This window comes from Scylla paramamosain, chromosome 2 (genome assembly GCF_035594125.1).
Source record: "Scylla paramamosain isolate STU-SP2022 chromosome 2, ASM3559412v1, whole genome shotgun sequence".
Taxonomy (NCBI): domain Eukaryota; kingdom Metazoa; phylum Arthropoda; class Malacostraca; order Decapoda; family Portunidae; genus Scylla; species Scylla paramamosain.
This window is the reverse complement of record NC_087152.1, coordinates 24610581-24625683: the sequence shown is the minus strand read 5'-3', so window position 1 is coordinate 24625683 and position 15103 is coordinate 24610581. Positions and strand designations below refer to the sequence as shown.

Below are 15103 nucleotides of genomic sequence, written 5' to 3'. Positions count from 1 at the left end.
ACGTACACACACACACACACACACACACACACACCTCCGTCACAAGCACACGTGTAACAATGGTAAATGTTCATTTTTCTTCACTTGACTCTTTCTCTCTATTCTGGACGATTTTTTTTTTCCTTGCAGTTTTGTGTCTGTTTAGAATTAATGTACTTGTTGCAAACGATTAGTTTTTACCACAGCCTTCCCTCGATCACGCATTACTCTCAGATTAACCCTTTCACTGCAACAGGACACAACCAGCACCACCAGCAGCAGTGTGTCAACTCTTTATAAGCATCTACAAGAAAGTTAGCGATGAAAAGAACACATTTTGCAATTTCTTCCCAGTCCAAATATTGAATGTGGCTGGAGGACAAGTCCTGAGCGTGACTGGCAATTAGGGAGAGGTGCACCGAGTGGCAGTCAAAGGGTTAATACAAAAACAGACCTAAATCTACCTGAAAAAAGTTAGCTCCGTCATGACAGACAAGTAACACAGCAGCAACACTCACTCGCAGTGTTTCCCCCGAGAGGACTGACCGGATACGCATAACTACCACACCTGACAAGCTTAAACCAATTAAACCCTAATTACCTTCCCATCCAAAAGAGGAGGAGACATTAAAATCAAGAGAGAGAGAGAGAGAGAGAGAGAGAGAGAGAGAGAGAGAGAGAGAGAGAGAGAGAGAGAGAGAGAGAGAGAGAGAGAGAGACATTAAAATCAAGAGAGAGAGAGAGAGAGAGAGAGAGAGAGAGAGAGAGAGAGAGAGAGAGAGAGAGGAGGAGACATTAAAATCAAGAGAGAGAGAGAGAGAGAGAGAGAGAGAGAGAGAGAGAGAGAGAGAGAGAGAGAGAGAGAGAGAGAGAGAGAGAGAGAGAGAGAGAGAGAGGAGACATTAAAATCAAGAGAGAGAGAGAGAGAGAGAGAGAGAGAGAGAGAGAGAGAGAGAGAGAGAGAGAGAGAGAGAGAGAGAGAGAGAGAGAGAGAGAGAGAGAAGAGACATTAAAATCAAGAGAGAGAGAGAGAGAGAGAGAGAGAGAGAGAGAGAGAGAGAGAGAGAGAGAGAGAGAGAGAGAGAGAGAGAGAGAGAGAGAGAGAGAGACATTAAAATCAAGAGAGAGAGAGAGAGAGAGAGAGAGAGAGAGAGAGAGAGAGAGAGAGAGAGAGAGAGAGAGAGAGAGAGACATTAAAATCAAGAGAGAGAGAGAGAGAGAGAGAGAGAGAGAGAGAGAGAGAGAGAGAGAGAGAGAGAGAGAGAGAGAGAGAGAGAGAGAGAGAGAGAGAGAGAGAGGAGACATTAAAATCAAGAGAGAGAGAGAGAGAGAGAGAGAGAGAGAGAGAGAGAGAGAGAGAGAGAGAGAGAGAGAGAGAGAGAGAGAGAGAGGAGACATTAAAATCAAGAGAGAGAGAGAGAGAGAGAGAGAGAGAGAGAGAGAGAGAGAGAGAGAGAGAGAGAGAGAGAGAGAGAGAGAGAGAGAGAGAGAGACATTAAAATCAAGAGAGAGAGAGAGAGAGAGAGAGAGAGAGAGAGAGAGAGAGAGAGAGAGAGAGAGAGAGAGAGAGAGAGAGAGAGAGAGAGAGAGAGAGAGAAGAGACATTAAAATCAAGAGAGAGAGAGAGAGAGAGAGAGAGAGAGAGAGAGAGAGAGAGAGAGAGAGAGAGAGAGAGAGAGAGAGAGAGAGAGAGAGAGAGAGAGACATTAAAATCAAGAGAGAGAGAGAGAGAGAGAGAGAGAGAGAGAGAGAGAGAGAGAGAGAGAGAGAGAGAGAGAGAGAGAGAGACATTAAAATCGAGAGAGAGAGAGAGAGAGAGAGAGAGAGAGAGAGAGAGAGAGAGAGAGAGAGAGAGAGAGAGAGAGAGACATTAAAATCGAGAGAGAGAGAGAGAGAGAGAGAGAGAGAGAGAGAGAGAGAGAGAGAGAGAGAGAGAGAGAGGAGACATTAAAATCGAGAGAGAGAGAGAGAGAGAGAGAGAGAGAGAGAGAGAGAGAGAGAGAGAGAGAGAGAGAGAGAGAGACATTAAAATCGAGAGAGAGAGAGAGAGAGAGAGAGAGAGAGAGAGAGAGAGAGAGAGAGAGAGAGAGAGAGAGAGAGAGAGGAGGAGGAGGAGACATTAAAATCAAGAGAGAGAGAGAGAGGGAGAGAGTAAAGATGACCACGGGAGAAATCAGTATGAAGACCAGCAGACAGGAAACACCTTATCTTGTCTCAATTTTTGTCCTTTTATCCAGTGTTCCCTTATTACTGCTTCACAGCCTCGCCTCCCCCACGCCCTCAAGTACTCACCACACCACCCGCAGCCCTCCTGACGCACGGAAGGATGGGAAATATTACGATAATCGCCACCGCGGGACTTCAACACTACTCACTCTGTACCTCACGTGACGGGGGAGGAGTAGGGGGGCGGGGTCTCAGGGGTGCCAACTTATGCGATTCGTCAACATCATAATAAGATTCTAAATCAGCCCGTGTAACTTTGTTGAAATTGACAATAAATATAGTTAAGTAAGTATTATTGCTTTGTGTATTAATATTTGTAGATTTCTTTGCGTTTACCGTTGATTTAGTGTTTTATGAAGCGTACGTCATGTTGGTACTCCTGGCTGATCACTCCTGGCGGGAAATAGATTTTCGTTTTAGTGAGAGAGAGAGAGAGAGAGAGAGAGAGAGAGAGAGAGAGAGAGAGAGAGAGAGAGAGAGAGAGAGAGAGAGAGAGAGAGAGTGTCAGTGAAACAAGAAACATTAAGAGGTGAAAGAAAATAAGGAGAAAAAGGAGAAAAAAATGGATGCAGGAGACGGCTAAGAAGAGAAAGGAATAAAAAAAAAATCAATTAATGGGAAGGAAAAAATCTGAAAAGTTGAGGAGAGAATATAGGAGGAAAAACGGAGAAGAAAGAGGGAGAAGAAAAGTGAAAGGAGAAGGACGCGTTAGAGATGAGGGGGAGCAGAAAGCGAACATAAAGTGTTATTATGCAGGACTTAGGAGGACGCCAAGCTTACTTTGCTCGTGCTGGAGGAGTAATTGTCAGGGGCAGAAATAACAGGAAAAAAGATAACCTCTGAAATTAAGGCAACTCGCCACTATTGACCCCGATAGGAGCTGGAGGGAAAGTGAGGGAGGGTAAGGGCGCGTGTGGCCAGGTAAAGGTGCAACACTGACCTTACACACAACACACATTTAATGCACCCAGTATACATGTTACATTGTACTGACCCTCAGATGTGATGCAATATTAGGTACAGCAGCCAACACTGACCCTACACCCAATACACACCTAACACACCCAACACACACTTAGTACACCCAGTAAGTACTCACACCCCGATGCGGTGCACTGCAGGGTCAGCGGGTCACCCTCGATCAGTGACCTCAGCACCCCGCCGTGGACAGGACTCCATCCAGTGTCCAGGAGCACCAGGCACGACGGCACGACTGTGGAGGGAAGAGCTTGGTTACTGGTGGCGTGTGGCGGTGTGTGGCCATTGCGGGGGTGGTGTGTGGTGGAGTGAGTGGGTGCAGAGTGCTGCAGACTTTGTGTGGACGTGGTCTGCCATGTGGTGTGTGCAGCATGTGTAAAGGCAGGTGGTGATGGGGATGGTGAATGTGCTGAGTGCTTTTGTGGGAACACCTTACTGTTGTATGATAGACACATTGTTTGTTATACGTAAACACACACACACACACACACACACACACACACACACACACACACACACACACAGGAATTTCAAACCCCGCATAAATCATCGCAGTATGTTTATGAATGCTAACTACTAAAAAATCTCCCAAAAGGCAAGTAATATGCATAAAGAATCTATTGGTGATTTGTGCGTCCGCTGGTGGTCAGGATTGAAAGGAGGAGGAAGATCGGGGGAGCGAGGGCGGCGCTGCCATTTAGGAGTGTACTGTACCAGTGTACTGGCATTACGGTATTTCAGTGTGTCGGGTCAAGTATTGCTATTAGTAGAGTTATCTTTGTTGATAATACCAATGCACACACACACAAACAAACAAACAAACAAACAAACACACACACACACACACACACACACACACACACACACACACACACACACACACACACACACACACACACAAACACTTACACACACACACACACACACACACACACACACACACACACACACACACACACACACACACACGGCCACGCGCCTCGCTCGGTCCGTGCCACCAGACACCACAACAAGATACGCCTAAAGGTGCCGCGCACAGAGCGGTACAGACTCAGCGCGATTCCCACCATGGTGCGAGAAATCAATCAATAGCATTTCCTTTCTAGATTAGACTTACCTTTTGGATTAATGTTAAGTATTTCCCCACTCCCCTCTACATTTTCTGTTTGTTAAATGCCTGAATAGTGAACCGTTTATTATTATTATTATTATTATTATTATTATTATTATTATTATTATTATTATTATTATTATTATTATTATTACACACACACACACACACACACACACACACACACACACACACACACACACACACACACACACACACACACACACAAGAATGTTTACCAGCATATTTTTATTTTTATTCCATATTTAGTTGGAATAGTAAAACAATTTGACTGGAGATTTCATAAAAGTTCTATTAACACACACAAAAGCTATGACGAGGACATGTTCAGTGTAAGGCACAGCAACACCCCCAGCAACAGGCAGCAAGTACCAGACAAGGCATTAGTGGTCGAGGCGTGGCAGTCATCACCAGCTTCTAATTGTTCCCGGAAAAACACCAAGACAATCAGGAAATCAACTTAATTCAAGACATACTGAGAACCAGCTCCCTAAACTCCCTTAGTAATATCATCGGCTTCGTGACTCACCGAGGCGGCAAGTTGGACGAATGAATGAGGCCACCCGCGCATCAAGGCCAAACTGATGCAGCCAACAAGTGGCAAACATTCCAAACAAACACGCCTTCCTGCCGCAGAGCAGCGGCGACCAAACACCTTTAAAGTGTCGCGCACCCCCCTACATGTGAACGGATGAGCGCAGCGGTGCGTGAGGAAACCCGCGGCGAGCAGGACGTCAAGGAAACAACGCAGCCTACGTAGATAACAGATAAATAATAAATACACAAATAAATAAGCAATGCATAAACTCATGAGGCACAAATTCCCGGATAAAATTTTTTTTTTTCTGCCAGTTTAGTATCCTTGGCCAGTGAATTTCCTCGCAAACAGATATTCAGCTTCACTAAAGAGGCAAAGAAGACGTTGTACACAGTCTTAGAAAGGAGAAGAAACAGATCGAGAAAAAGGAAATTAACGGAAAATAAAAAAATCTTCTTCCGCCTCCTCCACCTCCACCACCACTTCTGACCTCTTGTACTCCTGTCCGTGTCTATCACTTCTCCACTTTCAGTGCCTCCACCTCCCCTCCTTTCCTGGCGCCACACCAGCAGCCTCTCACCACCACAAACCCTCCGCGGTCTGGTCTCCTCTGCTTACAGTCAGAATTTCAACACTTTCTATCCTTTCTTTAAAACTTGAACACTTTCCAGCTCAGCGCTAAAGCCACCTGGCTTCGAGGACACATTATTCTACCTCATAAAGAAAAGAAAACTGAATGAGGCATAACTATATTTCTTTTGAGACTCTCCCTCTCTTTATCCCAGCCAGAAAGCCTGTGTGTGTGTGTGTGTGTGTGTGTGTGTGTGTGTGTTTGTAGTCTGTCATCTCTCTCTCTCTCTCTCTCTCTCTCTCTCTCTCTCTCTCTCTCTCTCTCTCTCTCTCTCTCTCTCTCTCTCTGTCTCTGTCTCTCTCTCTGTCTGTCTTTCTGTAAACTATGTACCAACGGTGACGCGCGATTAAACAAAACCGGCGTTGTAACACACCCGTTCATTAGCACCTCCAATCAGACAGACATCCCGGGTGGCGGAGATGTATCACATGTTTACCTTCGTCTGCTGCTGTTTATTCAGAGCCTGCATGTACTAATGACCATATAATGCTGCTACTGAGTAGTGTGTGTGTGATCTTTTTGTTTAATGAGAGAGAGAGAGAGAGAGAGAGAGAGAGAGAGAGAGAGAGAGAGAGAGAGAGAGAGAGAGAGAGAGAGAGAGAGAGAGAGAGAGAGAGAGAGAGAGTACACACGTGCACCAAGTAATAAATGGAGCCTCTCCACAGCACGCCACCAAACAGGAAGGTGTGCATCCCCAGGTCAATTTCTTTAATAATTTCAGAGTGAAGCACGCAGCATAATGGCGCCATAAACAAATGCTTCCCTTCTGACTGCGTCTCAAGTTCTCATATTAATTTTCTATTTCAGAATCTCGTTTCCCTCTCTGGCCCTTCCGCTCGCTGGCCGCCCTCTCCCCCTCGTGCATGCTCCCAGCTACGCCTTTCCTCCTACGCGAATCACGGTGCAGTAATTCTTGTGTGTGCTTATATTTAAATAATGATGAAAAAACAATGACACCGACGACACCACCAGCAGCTGCAAACACCACCACTACCACCATCACCACCACCACTATCACCATCATCACCACCACCACCACCACCACCACCACTAACAACAACAACAACAACAACAACAACAACAACAATGACAACGACGACACCACCAGCAGCTACACCATCACCACCACCACTATCACCATCACCACCACCACCACCACCACAACAACAAACAACAACAACAACAACAACGACGACGACAGTGAGTGTCCTGGCAGACCGGCTCCGTGAGTTGTGATCCCCAAATTACTACTTATTGGCACATTTTTGTCCTTTAACTTATCATAGAGAAAACATGTCGGTCACCATAAATCCGTATTTCATTCCTATACTTATAAAATGTAACATCAGTTATGTTTAAAACAACGAAACACACACACACACACACACACACACACACACACACATTATATTCACAATGACACCAGAGAAAAAAAGTTTATAGAAAATGCCACTCAAATATAAATTCCAAAAGTATTGTCTGTTTCATTACAACTTTTAGCTGCGTATTGTTTCAAAGGAACTCGACACGTCACGATCATAACACAGCGCTGTGGAGAGCTGCGGACGAGTGCGTCTGGGATCATTTGGTGGTGTTCCCTTCACGCCTTCCTGTGGCTCCACGAGATAGCTATCACCATGGCCGCAGTACGGACGCACATATTCATATCTAGTACTTAAAATGTGACCCGTCTACTTCTTTACCTGGCTACATATTGCATCCATAATTCATCCATCCACACGTACGTACTCACACAGTAAACGTTTGCTTACGAAATCTCAAAGCATTTTCACGCTTACAGTCTAAGAAAAGATTAATGTTTGTCTGGAGTGAAAAAAAGCGGCAGCTGAGAAAAGCGTGAGGGTGAGGTGCGGAGGGGTGAGCAGCCTGGCCACAAGTGGGCCTTAGCGACGTGCGGCCTCAAGGCGAAGGCTCTGCTGAATGGATGAAGGAGGCGCCAGACGAGTTTGAGAGAATTCATGGCGGTGCTTCAGGGTTCAGCGAGAGACGCTGTGAAGAGCAGGGAGGCCACGACGACGCGTTGGCAGGTTGGACGAGCGATGGGAGAGGGAACAGTGAAGAAAAACTCCACTTGACGGGATGGTACGAGAGAGAGAGAGAGAGAGAGAGAGAGAGAGAGAGAGAGAGAGAGAGAGAGAGAGAGAGAGAGAGAGAGAGAGAGAGAGAGAGAGTTATTATTTACCAATATTTACATTTCTAACTATTAATCAGCGTCTTTTGCAGCTCATGAAAGTTAAGAAAGAACACTTTAAAATACCATGATACAAAACACAATACAAGGCAATACACCGCCTGAGTGCACGCCTAATGCACGCAGTCCTCCCCCCTCCACCCGCCCTAACGTCAGACCAAGCGTGGGTAACAAGTCCCGCCTGCCAAAACAACTGCCAACTTAAAACGTGTGTGATTTATTTATCCTCTCTGTGAACTGTTGGCATCACCTTCATTCATCCCTCACCAGCTCTAAGGGGAATGAGGAGAGAAGAGTGAGAGGGAAGAGCAGAAGGAGAAGAAACAAAAAAACTATGATGAACCAGGATCCAACCCTCCAGCTCAGAGGTAAGAGGCAGGCAAAGGAAAGAAGGAAGGCTTGAGAGAAAGAGCAATATTGATTTATTGCCTCAGACAAGGCAAAAGGCGGGGCCAGGTTGTGCTGTGGTGTACAAGCATGTATCCCGATCGACAGGGAGCTTTAAAATCCAGCAACTTCCCTACTGCTTTGAATTTAAGATTCATCACATAGCAACGTTCATATTTCCCTCATATACATCCAGTAGCATCAAAACGATACATTTTCTACTTGGCGAATACCGAAAGTTTCCTTTGTGAGGGAAAGCACCACACGGAATTGAAGGAAACCTGAGTAAGCCACAGACACACCGGGACCTTTGACGAGCTAAGCGTCCACAGAACACTCGACGAGGCCTCGTGAAGGCCCATCACTTTCACAAGGAATTCCCTTCCCATCCTGTCGGGATCTTTTGGGAGGTGACAGACTCTTCCTGGCCAGGCAGTCTCCGGGACAGACGAGGGATTCCTTCCCTGAGTGAAGGATTAGCGAGAGGTGAGTGAGAGGAGCGTGTGTCCTCGGGAGGCGAGTGGTGGCAGCAGGACAGACATGGGGGACGTGTATGTCTTCAGGTGGTACGAAAGAACTTGTCGAAGAGGTCTTGTTGTTGTTGTTGTTGTTGTTGTTGCTGTTGGTGGTGGTTGTGGTGGTGGTGGTGGTGGTGGCGATGGTGGCGGTGCATTCCTCCTCCTCCTCCACGCGTGACCCTTAAAGCGGTGGGTGTGTCGAGGGAGGAATGGCAGGGGCGAGGAGTGGGTGCGTATCACGTGTTGGTATTCCACTCCAGCTGACGTGGATACTGTGCCTCAACAATTGTTTTGCCACAACGTAAGTCACAGAGATCTATGTCAAGTTCCTCCCTCGCTCTCTGTCCATCTCTTGCTTTATAGAAGTGTGTGTGTGTGTGTGTGTGTGTGTGTGTCGCCACTGTGTGTCTGTATCGCAACACGAAAGTCGCTATTTGTTCTGTGCAGGTGAGGCAGGGAGCGAGGCAACGCAGAGCCTGCCTTCCTAGACTGGAGCGCTGTGATAATGTGATTTTCGGCAGACTTCAGAGACCACAGGCGTAGATGGAGTGCTTTACATACAAGAATGCACGCACACTAAGGTGAGTGGCGTGCAGCCAGTGGGATGAATGGCTGCGTCAGGGACTGTTCAATCATGGCAGAGTTTTTAATTATGAGTAATTGAAACCAAAATCGTGATAAACTTCGCATTCGGCCACACTAACCGCAGCCATCTGCAGGTGAACACTCTCACACTGGTCTGGCGCCACGCACTCCGCCCTACCCAGCAAGATTACACACTGCCTCAGCGTTACATGGCATCGCGGTGCAACGAATGAGAGCTGCATAAGACTCCACTCTTTGAGTCACCACTCTTGTCATGCACACAATGTTACACGCCGACACAAAGAAGGAGCAAATTGCAGTGGCTTTCTATAATGTTCTCGAAATCGTGGTGCATTATTCCAGTTGGCTGTTCATTATATTTGCTGTTCCTGGGTCGTTGCATTAGAGCTTTGCTGCAGCTTATTTATCTCATAATACTCACTGCTTGAACAACATTCTTCATACAATGCTATGGTATTTATCAATGCTAGCGGGATGTTTGAGTAAACCAAGGCATGATAATTTAACTAATACAACGTTTGATAGTGTATACTTAGGAGGAGGAGGAGGAGGAGGAGGAGGAGAAGGAGGAGGAGAAGGAGGAGGAGGAGGAAGAGGAGGAAGGAAGGAGGTGTAGAGGACCCACTCCCCTCTCACTCTCCCTCTCACTATCACCCTCACTGCCACATCTCCACTTCTCCTCTCTCACACCTCTTACTTCTCCCCTTGTCTCTCTCTCTGTCATTTTTTTTTTATCCAAATCCGTGACCTACCCACTCACTCTCACTCTCACATCTCCATCTCTCTTCCTCTCTCACACCTCTCTCACTTCTCCCTTTCTCTCTCTTTCTTCCGACTTTTTAATGCAAATCTGTCATCTACTCACTCCCCTCTTACTCTCACTCTTATTCTCACATGTCCATCTCTCTCCTTATCCACGGTCTTTGACAAAATGTGTGGATGTGATATATATAAAAATAAATCATAAGCCCTTACCATGTGTTGTTGTCCACACTACACTACAGCGCGGCCGCTCCTCAGGAAATATGCGGGAATAAACTGGGGTGTCCATCCATACTGTGCTCCAGTTGTCGTTATGACCAGCTCCCTCCTTGAGCCTCTAAGGGTAAGCCAAGTGATGAGGGCGGGCTGGGGAAATACCTGCATGGGTCATCCCCTTCCAGGTGAACCCAGGCGGCGAATGCACCAACAGCCGCGCCACGCTCTCCCACGCCCCACCCTACGCCCTCCCACGCGCACTGCACACCTAGTTATTTACTGAATCGATATCACCTCTTACGTTCTTGATTTAATTACATACTGTCATACCTTTCCCTCTCAATGCATAGGAATGCACTGGCGACGCAGTGCTACTTCAATTACATGTTTAAACGCAATAGTACACTGTGTACGTGGAGGAATGTGTGCGTTGTGCTGTCAAGTGCTGATGCGTGTGTTGCGTGGGTGGCACACATGAAGCCCGTGCTGGAGTGTGTGGGCGGCAGTAATGGTGATGATTCCCTCTGACCCACAATGCCGCCTGGTGGCCGCCTCATCCTCGAGACACTGGCACCAAGACGCGCCATTTTGAGCTACACGGAGATGTGCAGCACGTGTCCTGCCCCAGCAAGCCGTGAATGTGCCCCGATGTCCTCACTGTGCTCCCTGAACGAGCCACACGCGACCCACGCAGCCACGTGACCGTCAGTTGCGCAACCCGCATTGGAGGCAGGTTACATGTTTTCCCTTTGCTACAAAAAAAGACTAACATGGAAATAACATAAAATACACTCATGAAGTGACGGGAAATCTGTATGCATTGTGAAGATCTTTTTTTCCAGAGAGAGAGAGAGAGAGAGAGAGAGAGAGAGAGAGAGAGAGAGAGAGAGAGAGAGTCTTAAGAAAGAAACAACTGAGAACCTGAACCACAAAACATCATAAACCTAACAAATGTGACGGATGAAAGATAAAAGAGTACAAAGCAATGTAGCAAAACAATACGAAAACCTTTAAAATCACCCTGGAGTCGAGGCATTAAAGTGGTGGGGAAACTGAGTCAAAAATTACCTCTCGCGGCAGCAGTAACTATTCCAGGTCTATTCTCCCTTTGTTCCGGCCTCGCTCTCCACTTGCACCGCCCGGGTCCAAAAGAGGAGAGATTAACGCAGCGGAAAAAAATGTATTATTTTCTTTTAAGAGAAACGCTGCTCAGGGGAGACATTAAAGTGTCTTCAAATGCTGGCACGGTCTTAAGAGTGTTCAAGCAACTCGAGTATCTTTCCTTATCCTCATTTCAGGAAAGAAAAGTAAAAATTAAGTTAAGGCGACTAAAACTTTTCTTTATTTTTATTTTACTTGTTATGAGCGATTTCGCCTAAGAGAGAGACAGCACTTAAATTATGGAGCGTCGTGCTGCGTAAATCAAGAACGCCTCGGCCACACAGCTGACCATCGGTGCCTTCTGACAAACAGGGATGCGTTAACTTCATCTACTAGTATATTTTATAAAAAAAAAAGAATAAATATTATATACATTATTATATTATGCATTGATTAGTTTGGGGTCTCAGTAATGTTTGTTGTGTGTCACCTATTTATATTTGCAACGTACGCACTCCTAGAACACAGCAAGGATAAAAGAAGCAAGATTGGAATACGTTCGTGCACAAAGTTTCCCTTCATATCTTCCTCCCACGCAGAAGCAAGTCAAGGACACAATTGCGCGAGTTTGCTACACTTGCACCCAGTAAAAGTAAGAGAGGAAGATGTGGAAGCTCCAGATGCCATCTATTACAAATCCCGGTAGTGATCACAGCCAGACATATGAATAAACAAACTGTCTTGGTGTGGAAGATGAAATGAGGTCTGTGGTGGGCGGTGGCAGAGACCCTCCCTCTGCCTCACACTCTCCCACGCCTCGGCTGGCCAGCGTCTTCACATAATATTAGCGAGGAAGCTTGAGGGTTTGGCGGCGCATCTATTGACATCCTGGCCGGCTGGCGGGGCAGTATATTCTGCTTCATATCGCACCTCTAGCTGGAGTATCTTAAAGCCATATGTCTCCGGCACACGTTTCCGATAACTTGGCGATGAGTGGAGGAGCAAATCACCTCCCAGGCCCCTCGCCCCCTCCCATGCCCCTACTGCCGCTGCCATTCACCACGTTAACATTCGTGCCACGGGTCATCAGGCGTCGCTATGTCACGCCTCGCCGCCTCCTGCCGCTCAACGCACAAGCTTTGAATAAGACGTTGGTGATAAAACGCAAGGGTGTTGCGGAATGCGCCGGTGGTGGTGGGCGCCTGCAGCTTTTGGTATTCGGCTAAATCATCATGTATATCAACACGCAAGGTGAATGACAGGATATTTACCCTGATGGTGATGCTAAAGGTCATCTAATAAAGATTTTTTGCCAGTGCTGGTGGAAGCGACAAAGTTTTTGGGAATGAAAGAACACCTCTCCTTACACACACACACACACACACACACACACACACACACACACACACACACACACACACACACACACACACACACACAAACACACACACACATACACGCACACACACACACACACACACACACACACACACACACACACACACACACACAAACACACAGACACACACGCACGCACACACACACACACACACACACACACACACACACACACACACACACACACACACACACTCACAGACACACACACACACACACACACACACACACACACACACACACACACACATCTCTTGAAAGGCCTCTAATGGTATCATAAATATCCTAATTTGACAGAATACTCCCAGGACATCACCGAGAGACCTTCGGCCAATCAATCAATCAATCAATCAATAAATACATAGAGATAAGAGGAGGAAGGAACTAGTCTTGCTCTCCTTACCGTACACAGTGAGGGTGACGAGGGTGGAGCGGGTGGACGACATTTCAAAGTCCACCCGGCACTTGTAGGTGGCGGTGTCGGAGCCTTGCGCTGGGTCAAGAGTGAGACGCGCCCCGCTCGGGTCAGGCTTCAGGCACGTCCGCGTGCTGGGATCAGTCATCTCCTTGCGCTCTTCACCCTCCCTCAGGTCCTGTCTGTCAAAGACACCAAAGGAAACACTTCACCTCCAGCCACTGCTATACTGCTACACCACGCAAAACACTGGGGCGCTCTCTCTCTCTCTCTCTCTCTCTCTCTCTCTCTCTCTCTCTCTCTCTCTCTCTCTCTCTCTCTGTCTCTCTCTCTCTAAAACGTCCCCTGAGAATCGTGGACTATCGCCTGGGAAAACATTTGAGCATCTTTGTTACCGCAATCTTAGTTACACTTTAAAAGTTCAAGAAATTTTGAAGAATAAGTTTTTGTTATGCTTAAGAGGATGGTTATGGGTCTACAATACACACACACACACACACACACACACACACACACACACACACACACACACACACACACACACACACACACACACAAACATATAAATCGAGATATTTTTTTCACAATTCGCGAAGGTAAAAGAGGATCTGTGTTGTAGCTTTACAAAAAATAATAATTCCACGATAAGGTCGCGGGCGTGGGAATGACCGCCTCCCCTCCCACCCACCCACTTGAGTATGCGCGGCCACACAAATTACAACTCGTCACCAAATTACTCAACTAAACAAGGCGTTTCCTCAACACTTCCTAAACTCATAAACATTTCGGATAGATGTTTTGCTTTTTTTGTGCCATAACTGTTGCCACACCAGCTTTGTGCAGTGCAGTGAGTGGACGTGGCAGATCTCACACCGCCATGTTCCCTCGCCATCCATCACTCTGGTCACTCATTACTCAGCTAGACATCGCCCCCCGCCCAGGCACCAGCAGTGTGGTGGTGGTGGTGGTGGTGGTGGTGGTGGTGGTGGTGGTGGCCCTGAAGGAGGCAGCACACCACGCAACACCCAGGACAGCTTTGGGTATTGCCTGAGTCAAGTGTCAGTGCTGTGTCGTTGTCAGAATTAATGGTTTGTGGGGATAAAAATGAGAAAAAGAGCAAGTGAGACTTTGAAATGCACCACGATAATTAAAATTGTAATCTCAACAGTCCATTGGGAGAGAGAGAGAGAGAGAGAGAGAGAGAGAGAGAGAGAGAGATACAAGATACAAGATATTTTATTGGCCCCTTAGAAAAACATTTATATACAAATATGTACAATTTTATAGCCTATGGTCCGATAAGCCGAAGCTTTACTACGGACCATCTACTATTTGTAAACTGAGCAGGTACATGTGATGTGGGTCATTGTCTATTAAAATAATATAAATTGTAGAAAATGATAATAATAATAATAATAATAGTAATAATAATAATAATATAAATAATAATAATAATAATAATAATAATAATAATAATAATAATAATAATAATATAAATAATAATAATAATAATAATAATGATATAAATAATAATAATAATAATATAAATAATAATAATAATAATAATAATATAAATAATAATAATAATAATAATAATAATAATAATAATATAAATAATAATAATAATAAGATAAATAATAATAATAATAATATAAATAATAATAATAATAATAATAATAATAATAATAATAATAATAATAATAATAATAATAATAATAATACCATAAAAGTATTATTAATAACAATAATAGTATTAACAATAATACTAACAACATATATTGATATATAGGGTAATAACAAATGAATAAGTGTAGTGCACAGAAATTACTAGACACAAGTTATAGCTGCCATTGCTGGGTGTTATGAAGAAGTGTTGTTTTCAGTTTTTTGTTAAAAGTGTCCTGTTGGGTGATGCCTTTAATATCTTGTGGCAGTGTGTTCCAGAGCCTGCTGCCCCGCACCAGGACACTCTGCTGTGCATGGTCGGTGCGGCACAGCGGCACA

At 45.6% G+C, this 15103-nt stretch overlaps 2 protein-coding genes across 2 annotated transcripts; one reads left to right on the top strand and one right to left on the bottom strand.

Moving 5' to 3' along the window:
- Nucleotides 1–1144: 1144 nt before the first annotated feature.
- Nucleotides 1145–2294, top strand: LOC135107293 (RNA-binding protein 25-like; the record flags this gene model as incomplete). Its single annotated transcript, XM_064016972.1, has 2 exons — nucleotides 1145–1900; nucleotides 2217–2294. Coding segments are annotated over 2 exons (834 nt in total), but the record flags the coding sequence as incomplete, so codon positions are not given.
- A 756-nt stretch (nucleotides 2295–3050) lies between these two features.
- Nucleotides 3051–13978, bottom strand: LOC135107284 (uncharacterized). The gene is made up of 4 exons (XM_064016961.1): nucleotides 13971–13978; nucleotides 13088–13281; nucleotides 3305–3418; nucleotides 3051–3085 (listed from the first exon to the last, which is right to left on the bottom strand). Exons 1-4 carry the CDS (start codon nucleotides 13976–13978, stop codon nucleotides 3051–3053), a joined length of 351 nt encoding a protein of 116 aa, XP_063873031.1.
- Between the last annotated feature and the right edge of the window lie 1125 nt (nucleotides 13979–15103).

Coding starts and splice junctions, on each gene's coding strand:
- LOC135107284 (XM_064016961.1), bottom strand. Junction 3,419..13,087: donor CGTCACCCTCACTGTGTACG/GTAAGGAGAGCA, acceptor TTCCCTCCACAG/TCGTGCCGTCGTGCCTGGTG. Junction 3,086..3,304: donor GCAGTGCACCGCATCGGGGT/GTGAGTACTTAC, acceptor CTTTCCCTCCAG/CTCCTATCGGGGTCAATAGT.